The sequence below is a fragment of the Pelobates fuscus genome, chromosome 5, assembly GCF_036172605.1.
Source record: "Pelobates fuscus isolate aPelFus1 chromosome 5, aPelFus1.pri, whole genome shotgun sequence".
NCBI lineage: Eukaryota > Metazoa > Chordata > Amphibia > Anura > Pelobatidae > Pelobates > Pelobates fuscus.
Genome location: NC_086321.1, coordinates 367,972,152 through 367,996,863, shown reverse-complemented (window position 1 = coordinate 367,996,863; position 24,712 = coordinate 367,972,152). Strand labels below are relative to the sequence as shown.

The 24,712-nt window shown below is 40.6% G+C and overlaps 2 protein-coding genes across 2 annotated transcripts in view; one reads left to right on the top strand and one right to left on the bottom strand.

The window, feature by feature from the left end:
• GNA13 (G protein subunit alpha 13) overlaps nt 1–24,712 on the top strand; it is a 598,177-nt gene that overhangs the window by 411,029 nt on the left and 162,436 nt on the right. The window lies entirely within an intron of this gene.
• LOC134611835 (WD repeat-containing protein on Y chromosome-like) overlaps nt 21,951–24,712 on the bottom strand; it is a 54,200-nt gene continuing 51,438 nt past the window's right edge. The window contains exons 20-21 of the mRNA XM_063456094.1: nt 24,179–24,325; nt 21,951–23,163 (exon numbers count right to left, since the gene is read on the bottom strand). Of these exons, the coding sequence (XP_063312164.1) occupies nt 22,966–23,163; nt 24,179–24,325 (345 nt within the window). The 3' untranslated portion in view covers nt 21,951–22,965. The remainder of the gene's footprint in view (nt 23,164–24,178; nt 24,326–24,712) is intronic.

The following is a 24,712-nucleotide window of genomic DNA, read 5'->3' as shown; positions in this document are numbered from 1 at the left end:
TAAATTTGAGTCAGTGTATCCTGAACCTGAGCATTCTGGCCCTAGCATGTAAAAAAATACTTCTGGACCTGGTAGTTCCAAGAAATGGCCATCAGATCTATGTAGGGTATCAGACAATCTGCGTCAACCCTGAGGACACGTCAGGACATGGTTGCCAATCCATCTTGTCCACAGTTATTCGGCTCCAGCAAACAGCCATTGTATTCTGAGCCACTGGTTGTTCTTCTGTGCCCTGATCATTATGGGCTGGAATTCCATCAATACGTATCTGTGAGACCCATCTTGGTAGATATAGGATACAGTTGCATTGATATTTGAGCAAATTTGGACCCACTCGTTCTTCAGCAGGCCTCTAAAGTGAAGAAGAGCCTTGAAAATGACTCTTAATTCCATACAAATGAATGGAAATATTGTGCAACATGGTCCAAACACTGTGCAACCAATCTTATAAAAACTGGAATTCGAGCTAATAATTGACCAATGAGGTTCTGTTCACTGGAAACTCAGATATAATCCCTCTTTTCAGCTACCAGGTAAGGTGTAACTTCACTGACGGGGACATAGTAAGTGGCTGGCTCCAATAATCTTTCTCTTGTTAGACCAAGATAGGAAGGATCTGTAAGGAATCCAGAGACGCCATTGGGCCCATCTGACAAGTCTGCTGGTGGAAGCCAGGATTCCTAGTAGTTGCATCTATTTTCTTGCTGTTACCAAGCAGAAATGAAGAAACTGGGAGAGAAAACCTTTACAATCTGAGGAACTGTTCCCGAGATAGGGAAAAGCAGAGCATAGAATTTTCCACTCTGGAATGTCAACCACTGAGCAGGTCTGAAACTGCTTTTCTTGATATTCATCAAGCAGCCAAACTTTAGGAGTTATGAACTATATACCTCTGTGTGCCTGCCTTCTGAGGGTCTAAGACTATCAGAAGTAGATCCTCCAGATAATGGAACCAGGTGGAGTTCTGGACGCTCAATAACACTATAAGCACATATAAAGATTCTTGGGGCCGTATTTAGGCCAAATGGTAGGGCACTAACATGGAAGTTCTCTTCTGAGCTAATGCTGAAGATCTCTGCAGATTGGACTGAAAGTAAGCATCCTTGAGATATATAGAGGTAAGGAAATTATCCTTCCAGATTGCTTGAGATATGGATCTGATTGACTCCATCCCGAAGTCTGACATTCAGCCTCTTGTTTCATGTGCTTTTCCTCTTAGCACCAGAAGAGAGGCAAAACTTGTCCCTGGAACTGCTCTTGTTCTGGGACCTAAAAAAATAAATCACCTCTTCATCTAGAAGGCTTCTTCCTTCAGTGCTTTACCTTTTGATTAATTGGTCTTAATACTCCTGTTGGTATGGAGACTCCTGTGCCCGTTAAGAAAAAACTCCAGTCTATATCAATCTGGACCATGGATACCACTCAAGCCTCCAGAGTATGACGAGCCCAGGTATGTGTGATCAGAAAAATGAGGCTCCTAGTACTGGAGGAGATATGTTCATTGCTGAAGAGCAAAACTCTGTGCTTTATAGCTCCATTAGAACCTTGAAAGGCAGGTTTACCAACTGCCATGAGTTACCTCTGGACTATTCATTGCAGGGCCAGTAGCTCCATGTATCTCAGAAATACTGGTGACTGGAGGTTCTCCGGTCAGACTATGAGGAGCTGGGATCCTTGGAACTTCCATCCTAAGGTACCAATATCTTGCAGCCCTCATTCGCCTTTTCAATGGAATTATCCAACGTTTTCCCAAACAGCACCACACCTTCAAATAGAAGGGTGTAGAGGGCAGACTTTGAGGATGAGTCATCATCCCAGAAACAGAACCATAATGCTTTCTTAGCTGCTATAGATAAAGCCATTTGATCCAGAGAATATCCTAGTTACATCTAGGGAAGTTTCTGTGAAGAGGTCAGTTGTAAGCTGAAGACTTCAGACTGCCTCTTCAATCTTGGCTTTAATATCTCTCTCCATAGTAGCCTTTAGATCTTTAATCACATACTTCATGTTTGTAGAAACAGCAGCGGAAGTCACAGCTGGCTGGCCTCCTGCAATGGTAGGCGTAAAGTTTTGGACAGGTCTGCGTCCACCTATGATCCATAAGTGTGCAGCTTAAGTGGTGTAGCTCTGGGGTTGGAAATAACTTCCTCCACAGGGTAAAGCCTGGACTCTTTTCTTACTCCTAATGCCTCTGGAACTTACTTTGTAAGCCCTGCCCGCATGTCATGTGGCTGCACAGTGATAGGTCATGCTGAAGCGACAACCTTCTGGAGGAAGTCAGTGCATAACCGATTCCTTCCACTGTTTTCTCCTCATAACCAGATCCCGGTGAAGAATCAGACACCTGACAAATAATAATAACTAAATATTACCTGTGGTAAAGTATTAAGAAAAAATGTGCACTGTTAAATTCTATAAGAAACCAGCGAAACAGCTTTAAAACAGGCTGAAGACAGCACTTATCCATGTCTGGAGACCCTGCAAATACTTACCAAATAAGTGTGGTATGTTTACTGTCATTTTCCCTTTATTTTTTTGGCAATTGCCCTTATCCAAGATGGCTGCCACAACTTGTTTTCCCACAATGCAAGTCATCTGTATTAGGCCCAATAAGGCACAAACTGCACACATGTGGGCCTATTCCGAGTGTGTTTGCGGTTTAGAGACCAGAACTCTGTCTGAAGCCTACATGGCCCCTAAACACCCAGGGAACTGGGAATAAATCACTGGGACCGAGGGGAAGCAAAATAGATAACAAAAGTGCCTGCAAGGGAGTTTAAAAGGCCACCACGTGCAAAAAGTCAAAGTTTAAAGGCACCACAGTCTAAAGGCCTCAAGGTATAAAAGGTAACAGTTTCCAAAATGTATCATAGTTTTAAAATAAATCAGTTTTCCAAATGTACTGCAGTTTCCAATGACTTGCAGTATTACATGCAACAGTATTAAATGCAAATTTAAATGAAACAGTTTTAAATGCCACACAGTTTAAAGGACCACTCTAGTGCCAGGAAAACATACTAGTTTTCCTGGCACTAGAGTGCCCTGAGGGTGCCCCCACCCTCAGGGACCCACTCCCGCCGGGCTCTGGGGGGAGGAAGGGGTTAAACTTACCTCTTTCTCCAGCGCCGGGCGGGGAGCTCTACTCCTCCTCTCCTTCTTCCTTGCGACGTCATCGGCTGAATGCGCATGCGCGGCAGGAGCCGCGCTCGCATTCAGCCGGTCGCATAGGAAAGCATTTACAATGCTTTCCTATGGACGCTTGCGTGCTCTCACTGTGATTTTCACAGTGAGAAACACGCAAGCGCCTCTAGCGGCTGTCAATAAGACAGCCACTAAAAGGTTTTGGAGGCTGGATTAACCCTCAGTATAAACATAGCAGTTTCTCTGAAACTGCTATGTTTATAAAAAAAAGGGTTAATCCTAGAGGGACCTGGCACCCAGACCACTTCATTAAGCTGAAGTGGTCTGGGTGCCTAGAGTGGTCCTTTAAATGCTTAAAAGCACAACCGCATAATGTACCACAATCTTAAAAATAAGGTACAGCTGTATAATGCACTAGTTTAAAGATATCACAGCATAAAAGCACAACATAAAATGTACTACAGTAAAACAGGCAAATAAAGTAATGAAGATAAAAAAAACATACATGTCCGTAAGTAAAGGGAGCAAATTGCTCACGTCGTAAGGGCTGTAGGACAGGAAAAAGACTGAGGACCTTAGGGATGGAGCCTCCTTTTAAAACCTTGGTGGTTTTCCTGTCCTATCGGCTGTAAGGGGAGGAGCTAACCCATGTGTATATGCTGCCATGATTAGCCAGGAAATGTCAATTGCTGAAAATTCTAAGTGAATTTCAGATCTTAGATCATAATATCCAAGCTGGCTCCAAGACAACTACATTCCCAATTTGGGTATTTAGGCCAAAAATTAGCTTTCACTTCCGATCAATTCACACTTTATTGAGTAACTGTGAATTGATCAGAATTCTCATCACCTCTCTATGTTCCATTTTCCAACTACCAGGTTCAAAGGACAGAGTTTCTAACAATGATTGGCAGTGAGTCAAGATGGCAGCACACAATTCCAGGATACAATGCTGAAATGTTGATTAGTTATTAAATCTCATAAACATATATTTGTAAAAATAGTGGATAAGTCAATGGGACATTTATATTCCTGGGAAGGGATGGTTGCCCTTTAAAAAAAAAAAAAAAAAAAAAAAGACTCCTAATTTTCTGACCCCTTAAGGACACAACTTCAGAAATATAAGGGAATCATGATGGAATATTTCCCTCATGCGACCTTAAGGGGTTAAGCCAACCTGCCCATTTTTTTCTACAATTATTTCGTTCAATAGAGTTAACAAAACGATTACTTGTGTTAACTGTTATTGACCGTGCTGAAATGTTAATGAGACGTTCAATCATTTTAACCCAATTTCATCTCCCCTAATTAATCCAGCAGGCATGATAGTCTAAGCATTTTTTAAACTTGGCTATATTGCTTCAACGTAATAGTACAGTAGATTTAAGAAAAAAAACCCAAACACAATTTATTTTATTCCAAAACACTATTTCATTTAATATATATATATATAGTAAAATATTTTCCAAGTCACTCCATGTTCTACAATTTAATCAGTGCGTAGTTGTGTTTATAGCGGTTTATAGAGATTATAAGGGACATCTCTTCGATGACTCAGTAATTTAAGTAATTGGGTTTTGGAGCAGAAGAATTACTGAATGTAGGAAACTAAGCAATCATTTTTTTAGGAGGTTTATTTACTAAGTGGTGACCTTTGGTGGACTGGAAACAAAACTGAAATATTTAACCAAAAGCATTTAGAGAAATATATTCCAATTCAATTTATCTCCCCAAACTGGCATTCCGGTGTGTCTACATTTTCCAAATCGTTTCTTGTCACCGCACCACAACCCATTGTTTAATTAGCAAACCCAATTAGTTTCAATGTGATGACCAAAGCCATTAAAAATCTTTCGTAATTCATTTCAAATATATATTCCTCGTTCCGCGACCTTGAATGCTTACCTAGTTCAGAAAAGTCATTTTCATTAAATGATAAAAATTCATATCAACTCACGTCAAATAAACATACATTTTAAATTCTTAGTATTTGTCAGACATATTAGTTTGTCTCACAATTATCCCTACATATTTCATTTTTCAAATAGCCATTTTTTTTATCATTAGGTTATTTCCTGTGATTGGAAGTATATTGACATGTTTTGCTCATGTAACCTGCATAAGCTGGTATTCCCGGGGTATCAGTGACTTCAAAACCCACTGGATGTGTTGAACAGACACAATTATTGCAGAATATAAAATATAGATCGTAGGTTGCTCCCTGTGATGGGAGTTGACTGACCGCCACGGATGCATTTTTCTTCCAGGTAAATATGGTGCTGTTAATAAAATTGAAATCAAGGTAGTTTGCGCACCAATTGGTAAAACAAGTCTCACAGTGTACTGTCACATGTATATCCTGTAAGATAAAATATACACACACTTCATAGTGTAGGCTGTCAATGTGACATATATATTGACAGCCTACACACTATGAAGTGTGTGTATATTTTATCTTACAGGATATACATGTGACAGTACACTGTGAGACTTGTTTTACCAATTGGTGCGCAAACTACACTGATTTAAATTTTATTTACGTATGTATTAAGTGTGAGGGTGACAACACACTTGGGTGGTTTATAGTTGCACTTGGTTAAGCGCTGATATACCTTAAAATTTGTATCTTTTAAAATATGGTGCTGTTGTTTGCTTCAAGGCTAAATAGTTTCAATCTGTGAAGTCTTGCCAAGTAATCACAATCGACATAGAGTTTGCTGTAACCATAGGCGTGTGCACAGGGTGTGCTTAATCTAGCGTGCCCATGTGTCCTGGATCCAGGGCCGGTGCTAGGATTTTTAGTTACACAGGCAAAGATGCATTTTGGCGCCCCCAACCCTCATTAAAAAAAAAAAAAAATGCATCTTCACCTGTGTGTCTTTCCTCCCAAGCCACAGGCACACAGGCATCATTTTTCAGTCACACAGTCAAAGTCATACAGGTACACTGTCATACAAAGACAGCAATAATCATACAGAGACATACAGACACATACAGTCAGAGACATACAAGCAGAGATATACATGCATACAGAGACATGCAGGCATATAAAGACATACATGCATACAGAGGCATACCGTCATACAGACACATACATACAGACAGGCATACAGAAACATACATACAAAGACATTCAGGCACATACATACAGACATACAGGCATAAAGAAACATACATACAGAGACATACAGGCATGCAGACACATAAATACATACAGGCATACAAAGACATACACACATACAGATACATGCATGCATACAGAGACATAACGTCATACAGACACATACATATAGACAGGCATACAGACACATACATACATACAGAGGCATACCGTCATACAGACACATACATACATACAGAGGCATACCGTCATACAGACACATACATACATACAGAGGCATACCGTCATACAGACACATACATACATACAAAAACATGCATACAAAGACATACAGGCATACAGAGACACACAGACACACACATACGTACACACAGAGACATAAAGGCATACAGTTACATACATGCATACAGAGACATATATACAGACATTCAGAGACAAACATACATCCAGGTACATACATGCATACAGAGACATACAGAAACATACGTACAAGACATACAGGCATACGGACACATACATACATACAGAGGCATACCGTCATACAGATACATACATACAGACAGGCATACAGAAAAATACATACTCACACACACACACACACACACACACACTAACTCACAGACACATACTCGAACACACACACACTGACAGACACACATACTCACATGCGTACACACACACTCACACACACCGACAGACACACTCACTCACACACAAACTCATAGACACACTTACACACACACTGACAGACACACATAGACACACTTACACACACACTGACAGACACACACACACTCACTCACACACACACACTGACAGACACACACAAACTCGCAGACACACATACACACTGACATACACACTCACACTCACATGCACACACAGTAATTAATAATCTAAATTAAATGTAAATGTCCCACCCAGCCTCCCTACCTGGAGAGCTGGCGTGGGTCTCTCATTGGTGGTCTAGTGGGGCTGCTGGGAGGCGTGCGGCTGAACTGAATTAGGAGGCGGCGAGGGAGCTCTGATCTCTCTGACCGGCTCCCTCGCAGGCTGTTTTCTGATGCCGCGGGAGCCGGAATATGACGTCATATTCCGGCTCCCGCGGCATCAGCAAAAGGCGCGCGAGGGAGCCGGTCAGAGAGATCAGAGCTCCCTCGCCGCCCCCTAATTCAGTTCAGCCGCACGCCGCGCCGCTCCGCTCCGCTCCGGGGATCCAGGAGGTGACCAGGCAGGAGGGAGCACTTCCCTCCTGCCGGTCACTGGAATTTTGCGCCCCCAGAGCCGGTGCGCCCTAAGGCGGCCGCCTGTGCCGCCTTATGGACGCGCCGGCCCTGCCTGGATCGCCCGTTTGGGTTTTTGTGGGACTGTCCCAGGTCCCGGGAACCTTCATTCTGGGACAATGTAATGTGCTAGAATGAGCTGTTCCCCATATTAGTGAAGAGGGGGCCCGCTGGCTTCCCCACTATGCCAGCACCACATGCCCCCATTTGCTGCCCGCTGGTGGAGATGTGCAAGCAGCAACTCTCCCTCCCTCTCTCCCTCCCCTACCAGCGCTGCGATGAAGCGAGGTCACACGCAATGGCGTTACTTCCTTCCAGCACTCTTTGCAGACGGCTGTGTGGGAGAAAAGAGAGAGGAGCTCCCAGGACCAGGTAAGTGCATGGAATGAGGAAGGGGGGTGAACTCTTTATCATGGATTCAATAGTACTACTAATGATTCATTGATAAATATTTCACCACCTTCCTCTTAGTGAGCCAAAAAGAAATAATTTGCACAAACTGCAAAAAAACCCTTGTGGCTATCAAAAGGGGAAAAATATACACATATATAAATACCCCAAATTAGAAAGTGCGAAGACTCCTCGATGTCTTCAATATCATAAATATAGAACAACAAAAAGCACAACCTAAAAATACAAAGGAAGACCAAATAGTGCAGATAGAATTTTTTTTAAAAAACATAAAAAGGAAACTAAAATGCACTCACAAACATAGGAATAAAAAGGCAGGGTATAACCAGTCCTCTTCAAGTGCTTCTTTTCTTCTCTTATATAAAGATGAATGCTTAAAATAAAGCACAAAAGAAGAACATAGTGTATAGCTGTATGGTATTAAAAAATAGCTTTATTGTATGCACTTACAAAATGACAGTGGTAAAAGGGATCATCAAATCAAACTCAGTGTCTTCCCACCAGGAACAGATATGACCATCAGGGTATGGAGACAAGGTAGATTCAGAAAGTCCACAATTAAAAAATTCAGTAAGAGAATAAAGCATGCCACCCTATGCGTTTCGTCTGAATGACTTTGTCATGGGCTATGAAATATGGGGGAATGGACATGAAAAATGGGGAATGTGAAATATGGGGAGATGGACATGAAATATGGGGGAGATATGAAATATGGGGGGATGGACATGAAATGTGGGGGGATGGACATGAAATATGGGGGGGAATACACATACATATACATGCAGCGTGTGTGTTTGTGCTTTAGGGTTCACACCCTAATTCAATAGGCTGCACACGCCTATGTCTGCAATACAATGTTATGTGTTCTGCTAATATTTGTGAAACATGATGGATGTCATGCCTCAACTACCGGTAATTCCTTGTCTCTTCCGGGTTGACGGAGTTTAGCCACACCCCTTCTCTGATGCGGTCTCCCCACGCTACATAATGCGACCGCGCCAGATACAAGACGCTGGATTATTGAACAGCGTTACCGCGATATCAACCCGGCTAAAAGTTTCTCTGCGACCTCTACTTGTGTACCGAACCGGACTGGAATTCTACTTACCCTCCTTCTCCTCTCCTCGACCACGGCACGCATTGTGTGCTTCTCTTCGTATTCAACGTAAACTGTCCTCCGCTTATCATCCCCAAACCAATGGGCAAACTGAAAGAGTTAACCAATGCTTAGAGCAATATTTACGATGTTATTGTTCCCACTTACAAGATGATTGGATGACATGGTTGCCCATGGGCGAATTTGCATATAACAACTCAGTTCATACAAGTAGCAAAATGACTCCCTTCTTCTCCAATTATGGGTTTCATCCCTCTTCGTTTCCTGCTCATACAATTCCTTCATCTAACCCCACCGTTTCAAATCAAATCTCTCACATGTCTTCCCTATTTCGAAAATTACATGAAAATCTTGAATTAGCATCCTCCAATCAAAAGAAGTTTTTTGATACTAAAAGACAACCTCCTCCCGCTTATAAAATTGGTGATCTGGTCTGGCTCTCCTCAAAAAACATATCCACCAATCGTCCTTCAAAGAAGCTAAGTTCCCTTTTTCTTGGTCCTTTTCAAATATTGTCAATTATCAACCGTAACGTTGTGAAATTGAAGCTTCCACCTACTTTAAAACTTCATCCTGTCTTCCATGTTTCTTTGCTCAAACCCCATGTTCCTGACCCTTTCCATAGAGATGTAATTACTACTCCCGATCCTGTTTTGGTACAAGGTGAAGAAGAATACGAGATCCAGAAGATTCTGGATTCACGGATCCATCGTGGCTCTCTGCAGTACCTCATTAGATGGAAGGGTTACGGAATTGATGAGGATACCTGGGAAAACTCCTCTATGATCCATGCAAACAGGTTCATTGCCGCATTCCACAAACGCTATCCTTCTAATCCATGTTGATAGCACCCTGTGGGTGCTCCTTACAGGGAGGGTACTGTCATGCCTCAACTACCGGTAATTCCTTGTCTCTTCCGGGTTGACGGAGTTTAGCCACACCTCTTCTCTGACGCGGTCTCCCCACGCTACATAATGCGACAGCGCCAGATACAAGACGCTGGATTATTGAACAGCGTTACCGCGATATCATCCCTCCTAAAAGTTTCTCTGCGACCTCTACTTGTGTACCGAACCGGACTGGAATTCTACTCACCCTCCTTCTCCTCTCCTCGCCCACGGCTAGTATCTGGAATTTCCTCATCCTGCCTGAGAAACAACCCTCCCCGGAAGAAAACTCCGGGAACCTGATTTTTCACCCTTTGGAAGCTAAGTCAATTGTTATATCTGTGATAAGAGCTTACCTTCTTTCAAAACCGCTAAGCATTCCTGCCATAGTCTGCTCTTAAGTTTGCCAAGCATTTCTGCTACAGCCTGCTCTCAAGTCCGTTAAGCATTCAGGCTACAGCTGCTCCCAGGCCTGCTATCTCTAACTCCAAAACGAACACCTCCTGATACAACTTAATTTCTAACTTCCTCCATTTCCTTAAATCTTGCAAACACCAATGTGCTAGATTGCATGTATATCGGAAGCTGCTTACTCCAATTAAACCAACAGCGAAGTAATTAAAGATACAGTACCAGTATTTTCCATTATTGAATACACAGTTCCTATTCTATTCTCTAAGTATCCTAATCAACAATCTAAGTCCTAAGAAATCTGCGGTTGTGCTCCATATCAACCTATGTAAACGTTACAATGGATTGTAAGTTTCGGCTGAATGAGTCACATGAAAAATAGTGCTTCTTCAGGCTGATTCCTCTGACGATGCTGTTTGTCGTGAAACACATTTGGTTGTGTTTGTTTTAAACTTGCTAAAGAATAGAGGAATTTATGGTGGACCTATGAGACGAAGCTGCTGGCATGCCAGGAAGTAGGAATGTATATGGCTGCTTCCATAGAGGCAAAGCCAGATGTGGGTATTACATCCTCTTTGTTTCCCCTTGAGAAACTATTCTAGCATGTGTTCATGTGCATTTGAGGAATAAAGGCCTTGACAAAACAATTCAACCCCCCACTAGGGGGAATCATGTAGCCCAGCAATAATTAAAAATGATTCCTCAACGGAAAATCTACAAATGATCGGATGACGCAGAAGAAATTTCACGCCGATGATGCACATATATATTGTTGTTGGGAACGATTTTGATGAACTACAACTCCCAGAATCCTTTAAAGTCAAGAGACATCCGAGGGAGTTTTGAGATTTCTGCTCTTGAGGAAAGAAACGCATTATTGGAATAATTGAACTGCAGTCACAAATCAAGAGAAAGACCTTCTTTCCTTACCTTGACACAGATGAATGGCTATGGGACATCCTGACGCAAGAAGACTTCCTAAGAAAATTGGACAACACACTTTCAAGTCAATGTGGCTGACTTTATCGATAGAAAAAAGCGACTGAAGCCATATCTCCTAAGTAGGTGACAGCAGCTAGCAACTGGTCTAAATGTGCAACTTGCTTTTCCCAACCAATAAAAAGAAAATAAGGTAAATGTTTGATTGATGTGTGCAATTCGACAGAAGAAAGTTTTTTGTTTAAAAATTAAAGATTCAAAGTCAAGTCTGTACAAAATTTTTTATAATTTATCATTCGATAAATGAATTGTAAGGCACCCAGGCAAACACAGAAAAAGCTTAGTAAATCATATTTTGAGTTATGGAGAAGGTGAGGGACTTAAAGTGTTTTTATTGTCAGAAACAGAAAAAAAAATACACTGTTTATCTTAGTGAAGGTAAAAGCATAAATTATATAAAGTTTGGATCTGAAAATATTGAATAGCGAGACTAGGCCTGTTATACTCCATATATTAATGGAATCCTGAAACATCGATAACCAGAAAAGGGAAATCTCCTATGGTAGACAACTGGTCCAAGATCCATTCACAAATAATCGCGCAGTGTTAAATGGAAAGAGCTACAACCTATTACTTTCTTACTAAGTGGCCTTTTTTATATTTTTAGTGATAAATGAATAAAAAAAACTAACGCTATTCAATATCTAACTATAGTTGCGTTTTACTTCTTGAGTCCATATTGGACGTAAAATTCGTTACACGTTACAAAATCCTTCCCATATCTCGATTCGAGCTTGAGGCGCTCGTCCTGCCTCGAGTCATACATCGAATTGTGAAATTTCCTTCCTGTATATTTGTTTATTTAAATATTTATGTATGTCGTTTTTTTTTTTTTTTAAATAAAGAGTTGGAAAAAAATTACATAAAGTTTGGTTTCTGCTTGGCTTCTACAGCATCATACTGTATATACCAGAAAAAAAACAATAATTACTTATTAAGAATGCATGCACTTTTTCAGATAGACTCAATTCTATTTCACACCACACCACGTGACAAGTAACATTGGGGCTAATAAAAATCAAGGTTATAGATAAATATAAAGATAGCAACTAGTAGATATATGGAAGAGAATCTAAGTTGAAATCGTAAAGTGCAATATTAACTTCTCAGTTAATCCACAATTTCAGCCCCAGCATATATGTTATTGTCATTTGGTTAGGTTGGCCGATAGACCCTTTAAATACCATGTGACACGGGTTAGACAGATACTCAGCATCTAAAATATGTCCGAGGCCATTAAATTTCTCCAGAGACATACAGCACCAGCCATTAGGGGCATCCTGATTTGTAATAATAGACAGGTGATCCTCCCAAAAGCATTAAATGTTGATTTGGGTGTCAGGATTGGGTCAGTGGCTTGAGGGAAAGCAGGCATATAATTGGCAATTATAAGGCAGGGGGACTGACACAGGTCACAGTGCTTGTGTGATGATGCACAATGGGAGGCTGGGGCCACAACACAGATAGTGCTTTAAGAAACAGATCTTTTGGAAGTGCAAAGGTAGACGTTCAGTTCAGGATTAGATTTAGGGACAACGAGGAATAAAACACGTATTTCAGAACGAAAGTTTTGCAAATAAAACTGCATGACTACGTGTTTCACGGGCCAACCCTACATTCAAATCCCAATATGGTAATCCTGTGCAGAAGCCAGTAATTAAGGCCGCTAACTCCGTGACGAAGGCAAGCTAGGTATACTATAAATTATAGTACTTTGTGGGGTTTATCCACTAAACCAAGGTTTGGGTTATGCCATTATGCCCACTCAGCTGTTTAAACCTATAATTCCCAGTTCTCCTGTTCGAATTCACAGTTTATTGAATAAATCCTTGTCGAAAATACAGGAATAAAGCACAATATAAAAAGGGATTTTTTCATTATAGACATACAAAATAAAAAAATCTATAGGGCCATTGTTTTAATGAACGCTGTAATGGAGCTCCCTGTACCCCTGGCTGGGTACCTCAACCAAGGACCGATTCCTAGCTGGAACAGGGGACAAACCACAGAACTACTGTCCACAGTTGCCGTGGCTTGACTGGGGCCCTGGAACCGCTCCCTCCTGGAACTGAATGGGGAACTCGCTCTATCCACCCACGGGCACTGGACGACACTCAGTCCTGGGAGTGGTAAGGGAAAGGACGTTCTCCATTGAATCCTCCACACTGGAACAGTGATTAGCCCTTTCCCCTTCCAGTAACCAGACGAGACATAGTTCTGGGAGTACAAGCTGGGATGCTTTAATCTGGCCAGATGGCCTGCTTTTATACAGTTTTAGACACAGTCAAACACGCCCAAAACACTCCCACACAAACCAGGATAATCCCTCCCCCTGGATCTAAGAGGTGACTTGTTACAAGCAAACATCTAACATACTCCTCCCCTGTGCCTGAGAGATAATTACTTGAGCACACAAACATATAATTAAATTATCTCTCAGTACAGAAACAGGCAATATAACAAAAAAAAAATACCCCCAAAACACATGAAAACCCCCACAAACTTCTCATCCCCGGATAGCCCCAGTCTGGCTGACCAACATATCCAAAAATCACCCAGACCAGTTCAGGGGTTTGGGATTTCAATGGAAGTCATAATTTTGACTGACCGTGTACATGGTCCTATGCCCAAAACAATTCCATGGAATCAGTGCTAATGGTCGGTCAAGTTCGGTAGTTTAAAACCGAACAGCCTACCGAACAGAGATCCATAGATCTACCCTGGAACACAGTGTCAATTGGGCTTAACAAGCTCCCAGGTGGTCTCTGGTTCGTGCGGTTGTTCGATTCATGAACAACATAGTCCCAAATCACATGAACAGAGTAGTTTGCAGGGTATTTTGTATGGTCCATAATCCTGGGGCAGGAGGCTGGCTAGCAGGCTCCTCCAGGAGCTCGTGCCAAACGACCAGACCACAGGGCATTTGTCACATTATATCATATTGTTGGATAAACTTCTTAAATCATTTAATATATTGAGATTTTTTTTAAATATATTTTTTTATTTATTGATATTTTTTTACATATGATATTTTTGAATATTTTAATATTTTGAAAAAATATCATTTTAAAAGTTTCCAAAAATATAAAAATCATTTGAAAATCTTATCTTAAAATATTAAATCGAGGCCTTAGTTAAGCAAGTTTGTGTATAGCGTGACACAGATATTCCTGATCCACACTCATACAGTCTCAATAAATTGTCTACCTGAACAAGAAGTCTACAGACATATGACAGCGTAATCTGGCCAAACTTAAAGAATCATTAAAATAATGGCCCTATAAATTATTTTTTATATCGTATGTGTTTGATGAACCAATCCCTTGTTATATTGGGGTTTAATCCTGTGTTTTCTACAAGGATTTATTCCCTTAACCCCTTAAGGACCAAACTTCTGGAATAAAAGGGAATCATGACATGTCACACATGTCATGTGTCCTTAAGGGGTTAAATTTCAATAAATTCTATATATATATATTGCTGGCAAATGTATAGAGTGAGAGTAAAAATGATTTAAATATAGATCACTCACCAACTAGCAACCCGTAGGACAGCATAGGACGAGCATAACCTGTATGCCAAGAATTGGCTGACTGAGGAGAGCAGGAGAACCTTCCTCCATGTGGTTCTTCTGCTCCCCATCACAGCAACTACAGAGAGTAAGCTGTAGTTAATCCCTGGCCTAGACTCCCTAGAGTTTCCTGCGCTCGTGTCCAGGCTGTTCAGACGCCAATGTGCTCGCAATGACGCCAGGGTATCTGTGTCAGCAGGAAGATTGCGCTGGTCAATTTATCCGAACGCAAGGTTTAAATTAATGAGAACTTATAATTAAATAAAACTTGACAACTTTGCTGTATGAACAGTGTTTCTGCTTTTAATATGATTATATAGTACCCAACTAGTATTCCTTTAGATTGTAAGCTCACGGGCTATCTAACTAAGCACTTTGTATAAAAAAAGCTCAGCTCGTGGCCAGTGTCCTCTTTATCTTTTGTATTGGTCTATGTGAATATTGTACTGTTTTGTTTTTTTTGTGCTGCGGAATATGTTGGCACTTTGTAAATCCTAGTAATTATAATAATAATATTCCACAGAGCTGTACAATGGGCATTGAAAAACGAAAACAAATCATGACAAGCAAAGTAAACAGAAACATGATGTTCTCAACTAAAATAAATCAATAAACCAAAATAAGACACTAAGCTTATTCAAACCGGATCCTTGCCAACTTGTATCTTTTCACATAAACGTGTTTGCCATAGTATTTTAATATTCCCTTTGTGCAATGCTGCAGCATATGTTAGTGCTACCTAAATAATAATGATATGTTGAGAAGGAGCAGGCATTTTTCTTTTTCTTTTACATTTCCTTTTATTTTTAAATTAAAATCTCAAGTCAAAGATTCCACTGCGGGTGAAAAAGTATCTTATAATATTAGCTTTTTGTCTGCTAAAAAAGCAATAGGTCTGCCGAACGTTTGACATATTGCAGAAACAGACACCAAAGCTTCTGGTAACAAAAGACCAAAAATATTTTATAAACATGACACATTTATTCTATTTAGGAAACTAAGTAACGGGAGGCAGTTCATGGGGAGAGGTACATAATAATAAGTAAATTGTGTCTTAGTTATCCAATACATGACTGCATCTTCTAAGGTCATAGCTTAGGAGTCTAAACAGACTTTGATCCATTAATCGACAGCAGCTTATTTAGAACCTTTCTCCAGGGAGAGCTCAACGAGTGCTTAGCTCATGGTTACGTATGAGTTGTTTAAACGTTAGAAATGTTATTAAAAGTCTTGTTCAAAATATATGGCTTAAGACTTCATTAGAAAATGTCCAGGGGAGCAGCCTCTGCTACTACCTGTGCTGGGTAAAGTTCAGCAAAGTTGGAGTAACATGGCTAAAAGCTTACTCGGTGTGTTTGTGATGAATTCTTGGCACCGTTAGCATCAAAGTACATGCTTATTGAAAAGTCCATCTTAGTACGTAGGGCAACATAAGGTTTGTTTTAGGTAGCGTGCATTGCATGTCACAAAGTGTTGCATTCTACAATCTTCTGGCGTCCGTAGACAGACTTGAAAACAAGAGCAAAGTGTTATTTCTGGTAAAACACTTGCAAAACAAATAAAGAGCCAGAGGGACCACCAGTAGAGTGTTGCTCACGCTACGCTTATCATTAAAGGGTTACTCCAACCACCATGACCACTCCCAGCAGCGTCATTGGGTCATCATTAGCTAGCCCAGGACAAGAGTTAGATTTCTATGCATAGAGTTGCATTAATTGGCGCAGAGCAATCAGCTGATGATCTCGGATGTCGGAAGCTTATTTGAAAGGAACCCCGGTGCCTGGCAGGGACATGGGCAAGAGAGAAGACCATTGTATTTGCCCCATTACTGGGGAACATCTCCAGAGTACATCTACCATCACAACCACTACAGCCAGTTGTAGTGGTTATGATGGTTGGAGCAACCCTTTAAAAAAGGCTGAGCAGTGAATTAATCAAGCAAAGAATTAAGAACGTTCCCTTAAATGTAAAAATAATTAGTTTAAAAAGTGCATTATTTCAGTCAAATTAGCACGTTTTAGCAGACGAGGTAACGATAGCCCACGTAACCTGCTGTCCGTCACAGAAAGCTTGTTTACTGCTCGTCCATCATCAGCACCCAGGCTATAACAGACAGCTCGGAATAGCAATTAGGGGACAGTCTGCCTTGTGTGAGCACCAGGCACAGAATACTGAGTACCTGGGCCCGGGGATGGGAAGCTGCAAACTGTGCACTCTGTATGGACATTAATAGAGGGTTAATCTGTGTTATGTTTCTGTAGCTTGGAAGATGTTAATCTGTCTTCTGTTTGTAGACAAGATAATGAGGTTTTAATCTACGTTCTCGGTCGGTTAATCTAATTTGGCGTTGTTATAACATGGAAAGGATTGGAGTGTGCTTTTTTTTTTAAGTTTTATTGTGTTTTACAAGTGAAAGAACACAAAATACTAAATAAACACGTTCGAAACACAAAATAAATAAATGTGCAATACATTATGCATGTGCAGAGAACTACTGCATATGAAGATTCAAGATGATATATATTGTATAAAAACGTGCATCAAAAATATACCACAAGATAAATCAGGATACAGGCAACAACCCCAAGAGCACAAACTGAGTAAAATAAATAGGGAAATGGATAAAACCAAAACAACAATGAATTCACTGCTGGATTGATAAATAAAGCAATGAGGGGGATGCAAGACACATGGGCTCTCACAGTAAACCCTCCCCCCCCCCCCCCCTCCCGCAATAACAACTTAGAACAGGAGGTGGGCAACACAAAAGAATGAAAAATACAAAGTAGAATTCTCTTTATGTCGTCAAATAATTTTTACCAATAGGGATACGTTTGGGAGATAATTAGAATATGGGATGAGATCATTTTAATTCTTCCATTTGCCGTAGACCCTCAGCTTGGCGAATCCAAAACAATTCCAGATCAAAAGGGATATAAATCTTGTCAGCCATCAAGAGATAAAAAAACATAAGCAATTTTTATATTTGGTGATAATTTATTAGAGTGCAGCAGATAAGCCTCGGAGACGGTGCGGTTCTTAGGCAGAAGCAAAAGATGAGGGTCAAAAATGAAGTCAACTGCGAACTTACGGGGTTAAAGCACTACTCAGGAGCGATACTTAGTTTTCTGTCCAACTAATACCATTAGATCAGGATCAGACAAAAAAAAAAAGTAGATTCCCAACTGTTGTAGAACCATGCCCCCCATTCTAAAAACTGACAAGGCATCATGGGAATAGTAGTTTAAAAATCACTGTGAATCTACGTTTTGACCACACGTGCTTTACATTCATTCCACAAACAGGAGGACCAGAACTTAGGTAGCGTTTGTTCCACGTTCTCATAGATTTGCCAACAGTTTCCGTTACTAAATTTGTCTGATATGTACAGGGAAATTAATGGAACAATTTGTCAAAGGAAAAAAAAAAGTATATAAAGCAGTGTCCAGACAGTGAGTCATTCTCACTGTATTCTCCTGGTGTAACTGAGGAAAGCAGAAAAGAACTGTGGTTGATGCTGAAAAGAAAAAAAAGAATATAAGTCCCATTTATTTTGATTTTGATTAATAGTGTCTAAAAGCGAACCATATTCACTGCGAAACACGATCTTCGTAAAATAAAAAACTAAAAGCAATTTCCAGAAGCGGCGGGCTTATAACAATCGCATAAACTCAGAATTGTACAGAAGTAAAATAAAAATGGCAAACGGAGACAAAATAGCGGGTCTGGAAATTCTTCAACATGTTATCATAGTCGCTGCTTGGCTGTTTTAACCTCAATTTTGCAGTTCAGACTTCAATTCAGCATATTCGGAACTTAGTTAATAAACCCCTATTAAACTGGAAAATGCCGACTGACCTAGGAATATGGATCATGTCCATGTGTGCTATACATGGGTCAGATACCCAGAGGTGTGTTACATGTTCAAGACACAGCTGAGAGATTACACAATAGTATGAGACAACAAGGGGTTACTAGAATAGAATCTGTAAACATATTGTGGTGGAATCTCGGTAAAAGTAAATTTAGCAGGCCGAGATTACCACGTGGCATGTGTACGTGCATACGCTGACGTATCGGTCGGTTGGTTGCACGTGGCAAGATACGATCAGTAGTGTACGGAGCATGTGCGAGAATACAGGATGTAGTATTCCCCTCCTCCATTGTGCTGGACAAGCCATGCGGTCAAGCAGGAAGTTAGTTCTTATTTGTTTTGATTGGTTAAGAGAATGTGCGGGTGGAGCTTAATATGGGAGGAGTTATATGCCTATATAAGGAGCCTGCACTATTGTCCGGGGCTCAGAACTTGTTGTATTTTGGTGACATTAGTCCCTCTGAGTCCCGATCGGTGAACCGAATAAAGAATCTCTTCCTTCCTGAAGAAACCTGTGTCCATCTCTCTGTGCTTGGCTTCCGTCAGTTTCTCCGGTATCAATATGAGACACTCATGTGCATTGTATCTTCATGTCTATCTGTGAGCAAATAGCTTGGTTGTAGCAGAGGTATCAATTCCCAAAAACACGATTTATTTGCAGGCCGGGAGAAGGGCCTTGGGCTACACAGGCAAAGATACATTTGGTTGTTCCATCCCCAAAAATGAATTCCTTCACCTGTGTGTCTCTTAATCCCGTATCTTAGCCCACCCTTTGTGTCTCTTACAAACCCCCTTATATGTTTCTTATTTCCCCCAGTACCAATGTGTGACTCTTACTCCCCTACCCCCTTTGTGTCTCTTACTTCCCCCAGCCCCTTTGTGTGCCTGTTTCCCGCCCCAACCGATTTGTGGCTATTCTTCCCCCAACCCCTCTGTGTGTTTATTTCTTCCCTCCAGCCACTTTGCATGTCTGCTACCTTCCCCTCCCCTTGCATGCCTGCTTACCTCATATTAGTGTAGCCTTGCGGCCTGTTGTAGAGGGTTTTATTAATCATCTACCCTGTCTGACAAGAAGTTGCCGCTGCTCTTAGCTTCCTGTCAGACCGGGAAAAGGATATATAATATCCTATACAGAGGTCTGCAGGCCATGTTACATGGTTAAACTGGCAGCAGCACCCCCTCCTGCCAGTCACCCGGACATTGTAGCCCCCAGGGTTGAAATATGGGGCTTGATGGAGAAAAGAGTTGGGGGGGGAAGAAATAGACACACAACAGGGCGGGGATATATAAGGGACACAAAGGAGCTGGGGGAATAAAAGTCATACAAATGGGCTGGGGGAAGTAAGAGACATAAGTTCGGCTGGGAAAGTAAGAAACATACAAGGGGGTTGAAAGAGACACATAATAGTGGTGCAACTAGACACACAAAGGTGCAAAATGGTGGCTACCCTACCCTCTGTATCTGTCTCTGTCTGTGTACACCTGCTTGTGCCTATGTCAGTGTGTACAGCTCTGTGTCTGCCTATGGCTTCCTGTGTTTTTGTGTGTGTATCTGTCTGTGCCTTTCCTTGCAGTGTGTGCCTGTGTGTTTCAATCTTTGTCTGTGTGTCTATCTGATGTGTCTGTCCGTGTAAGTGTGTTTGTTAGTAAATGTGAGTATGTCAAGAGCTGTGTGAAGGGGTGGAGTTTGGTAACGGGCCAGTGGTGGAGTTTTAGGAAGGGGCCACCAAACTATTTTTGGCCAGGTTTTATTTGACCCTAGCAATGCCTCCTATCATATATAATGCATCTTAGAAATGAAACTGTTAAAATGTAAATGTAGCGATGTGTTACCTATCACTCACCTGATATGTAATTTTTATTGTTTTTATGTTTGTGTGTGTGTGTGTGTTTTTTATATATATATATTTTTATATCCATGTATTATCATGGTGTCTGTTGTTTAAAACATTAATAAAAATGTAAGATTAAAGAAAACAAAACAAAAAATGTAATGCATTAAAACAGAATAGCAGGAGTTAAGAATTTAATGAGAATAGAGGAAGCCCATTGGGGCAATATTTTCTGAAGTCAGCAACCTCTAGCAGTGGGGGACATGCAAGGAAAGTGTGTGATTTAATAATGTATTCCTTTGCTGATTGCTCAACAATGAAAAGGGTTAAAAAGGGGGTTTACTCTAGCATCAATTTATTGATACCTCGTTTGTAATTTCCCCTGTTTGTGTTTGCGGATTACAAACTTTGAGTTCTGCTGCTCTCGCATGACTGTGTATGCTTACAGCCATCAATAACGTAAATCTGCGATGACTTTAGGAACATCAAATCGATGGCTGGCCAAGGGGTGTAATAAGACGTCTGCCTGATTACAAGGCGCTGTGACCTTCGGCTTGTCTCACAAGGTGAACGCAACTGGCATTTTTAAAGCGGATAACAAAAAATTGATAACTTCCGAAAGGGCAAGTAATATTCACGCCAACTTTTACAGCCCTGAAAACGAGGTATATTTACAGCTATCTGGCGACCACGATGTAAAATACAAGCATTGTGTATTATGCAGCTGCCTCGTAATTATGCATGGACGTAAAAATGAGTTATTGGAAGTCACAGCTGTGAATCATTTATATGATTAATTAGACCAAACCTAAACTCATTTTTCTGCTTCTCTCCTTAATAACATTAAATCTATATGTCTCTTTAAAGACAATAAAGAACAAATACAGCTACGCATAAACGGTGTAAAGAATTCCGTTAAAGATGCTGGAAGAAGATGACAGGAGAGAAATTTCAATCTGTAAAGTGTACAATGCGTTTTTATTATTTTTCTTGCTACGTTATCATTTTTTTCTGTGAAATTAAAGGGGATGTGTTGGCATGTTCTTTCACTGCCTTTTCCCATGAAAAGAAAAGCCATGGACAATATAGCACTACATTTTAAATATCACTCTAAAGAAGAAAAAAAAAGCACAAGACATGATCTCAATTAAAAAAATATATATTCCTAAGAACATATCACACCTAAAGAAACTTTGACTCTTTATAACATTAATTATTTTTTGTCCCTCTGTTTGTCCTTGGTTTTATTTCTTGTACTTATCTTTAGATTTTTACTTGTACACACGATAAATCAGGGATTACTTTTTGTAACAAGGAGCGTGATATTTGGCTAATTGTTTCATGGGCAGAGCTTAAAGGGACACTATAAGCATCCAGACCAATTCATCTTATTGAAGAGGTCTGGGTCAAGTGCCCCTGTCCCCTTAACTCTGATTACAGAGAAACTGCAGTATTTACAATGCAGGGTTAAGATAACCTTTACTGTTTGTCTACCAGAGAGCCACTAGAATCGCTTGCTGCATTCTAACACAGTTTAACCCTGTGAATTGGACATCCACACACTGCACATTAGGTTCCTTATTGAAGGGACATCACTGGAGGAAGACACCGAGCCAGCACAGAGGGAAAGTGTGCTTGGGAAAGGTATAATTATTAAAATACATAAGCAAAAAAAAAACCGGAAAGAAAACAAAACAAAACATGATTTTGATCTCAAATCTAAAATTCACTAAGAATTTACCTTGAATTCTCACTTTAACCCCTATAATATTACGCACCAGGCACCAGGACATTTCACCTTTTTTAACTAGCATTATAAATAATTTGGTTGCCATAAAACAGCACTTGCTGCATTATATAGATATTGATATATTACGTGTTCTGAAAAATCTGCTTCCTACTGGGAAAAAAATCCTGTTAATAGGTATCTAGACATTAAATAGCATGTAGCATCGCAGCCATGGGCACAGAAAAATCTTGTGCATCGATAAACATCAAAATGTTGTTTGGAATTATCACAAAATGCTGAATTAGTTCATTACTGGTAACAATTTGCTGGTGTTCTTGGTGTAATGTACAAATGGGGACAATTCAATGCAAACTGTAAGTGCGTGAACAGGGATAAGTCATCTCTGGCCCATTTGTCAATGAGCACTGTAACTCATATTATGCTTGTCCGGCCAAGACACAGCTGTAATCCACAGCAACCTGAACTCGACGGTCTCAGACGTGAGGCACCTTTATGTTACCAACGGAGAGTGCTGCTGATAGGGAAGTGGATTCAGTGTATACCCAGAAAGGAATGGGCAGCACTCTCGTCATACCACATTGAGCCTCGACAATTTATCCAACTCAGGAAGCAACGTTGTTTTAACTTGAGAGGTTTGAGAGGTTTTCCTGGACTTTCCTGGATTGGCACCCTGACTGAATGCCCAGTCTGGCCCCTCTGTGCCCACTCCACTGTTACTTCTCATTCTCAAAGGCAGGTTCCTGGGCAGAGTGAATTCCTGCACTTCCTGTAATACATTCATTGTAACATATTAAACCTCTGTACATTACATACAGTGCAGAGCTTTCAGCGTTAGAGGATTAATTTGTATTATTTTTTTCTTAATTGGAAAGGCTAATTAAAGGAACCCTATAGTCACAAAAACAACTTTAGCTTTATGAAGCAGTTTTGCTGTATAGATCATGCCCCTGCAGTCTCACTGTTCAATTCTCTGCCATTTAGGAGCTAAATCAGTTTGTTTATGTAGTCCTAGTCACATCTCCCAGCATGTGACTTACACAGCCTTCCATAAACACTTCCTGTAAAGAGTCATCTAATGTTTACACTTCCTTTATAGCAAATTCTGTTTAAAGGGAGACTAGAACTACTAGGGACACTAGTCACCAGAACAACTACAGCTTATTGAATTTGTTCTGGTGAGTAGAATCATTCCCTTCAGGCTTTTTGCAGTAAACACTGTCTTTTCAGAGAAAATGCAGTGTTTACATTACAGCCTAGTGATACCTCCACTGGCCACTCCTCAGATGGCTACTGGAGGTGCTTCCTGAGCAGCACTGACATTCAGTGAACTTTCTTCATAGTCATACATAGATTTTAATTAATCTCTATGAGGAGATGCTGATTGCCCAGGGCTGTGTTTGAATTGTGCTGGCTCTGCCCCTAATCTGCCTCTTTGACAGTCTTAGCCAATCCTATGGGAAAGCATTGTGATTGGCTCAGAGACTCACTTCTGATTATGTCAGCTAAGCAGGCAGATCAGGGGCAGAGGCAGCAGCTGCAAACTTGAACTGAGGAATGATTGAAGAGAAAGAAGGACAGACTATGGGAGCACAATGTAGGAGAGAGAAGGGTAGATTAAGGACAGGTTGGAAGATAGTGTATAGACCATCAGACATTAATGGGGGTTCTATTTTTAAAATATCTACAGTGGCCTTTCTTTTTTACCTACATCTGCGCTTTGCTAATTACTACACTACATTGGAATCCGTTGTCCTCAATAAATGGGTGCAGAGCATGCTTACGCTAGTGGCCAAGGCCTGGAACGGGGAGCACAGTTTCCCAAAACGGTTACATTTATTGAAATCAATCTCGGTGTTCAGCAGTCGCCGCTCTTTTTTAGAGATTATCTTTTTAGACAGCTCCTTCTGTAAACCTCTCCCTGAAAAGGCCTGTAAAAGGTGAATGGCAAGATAATATTAGTCAAATTAACCAAATATGTCTGACTTAGTTATGAGGGAATACAATCCCCTAGTAGTTTAACCTTGCTTGTTAATATTAACTTTGCCCTATTTGATTCATTTTATATAATGATAATGATATATATTGTAATCAGCATTAATTATAGCGGACCCTAGAATTCTATGTGGGTCAATATTTCTATACCCCATGTTAAAATTAGACAAAGCCTAAACAGTTAAAATACACCCATTGAAATGCTGACTTTTAAAGGCTGACTGTTCCTGAATTCATAAGGGCAACTGCAATAAAAGATTTTATCAACCTAAAACCATTTTTTTTCACAAGTAAACCTTGCTGTGCTGCTCTGCCCCCCTGAA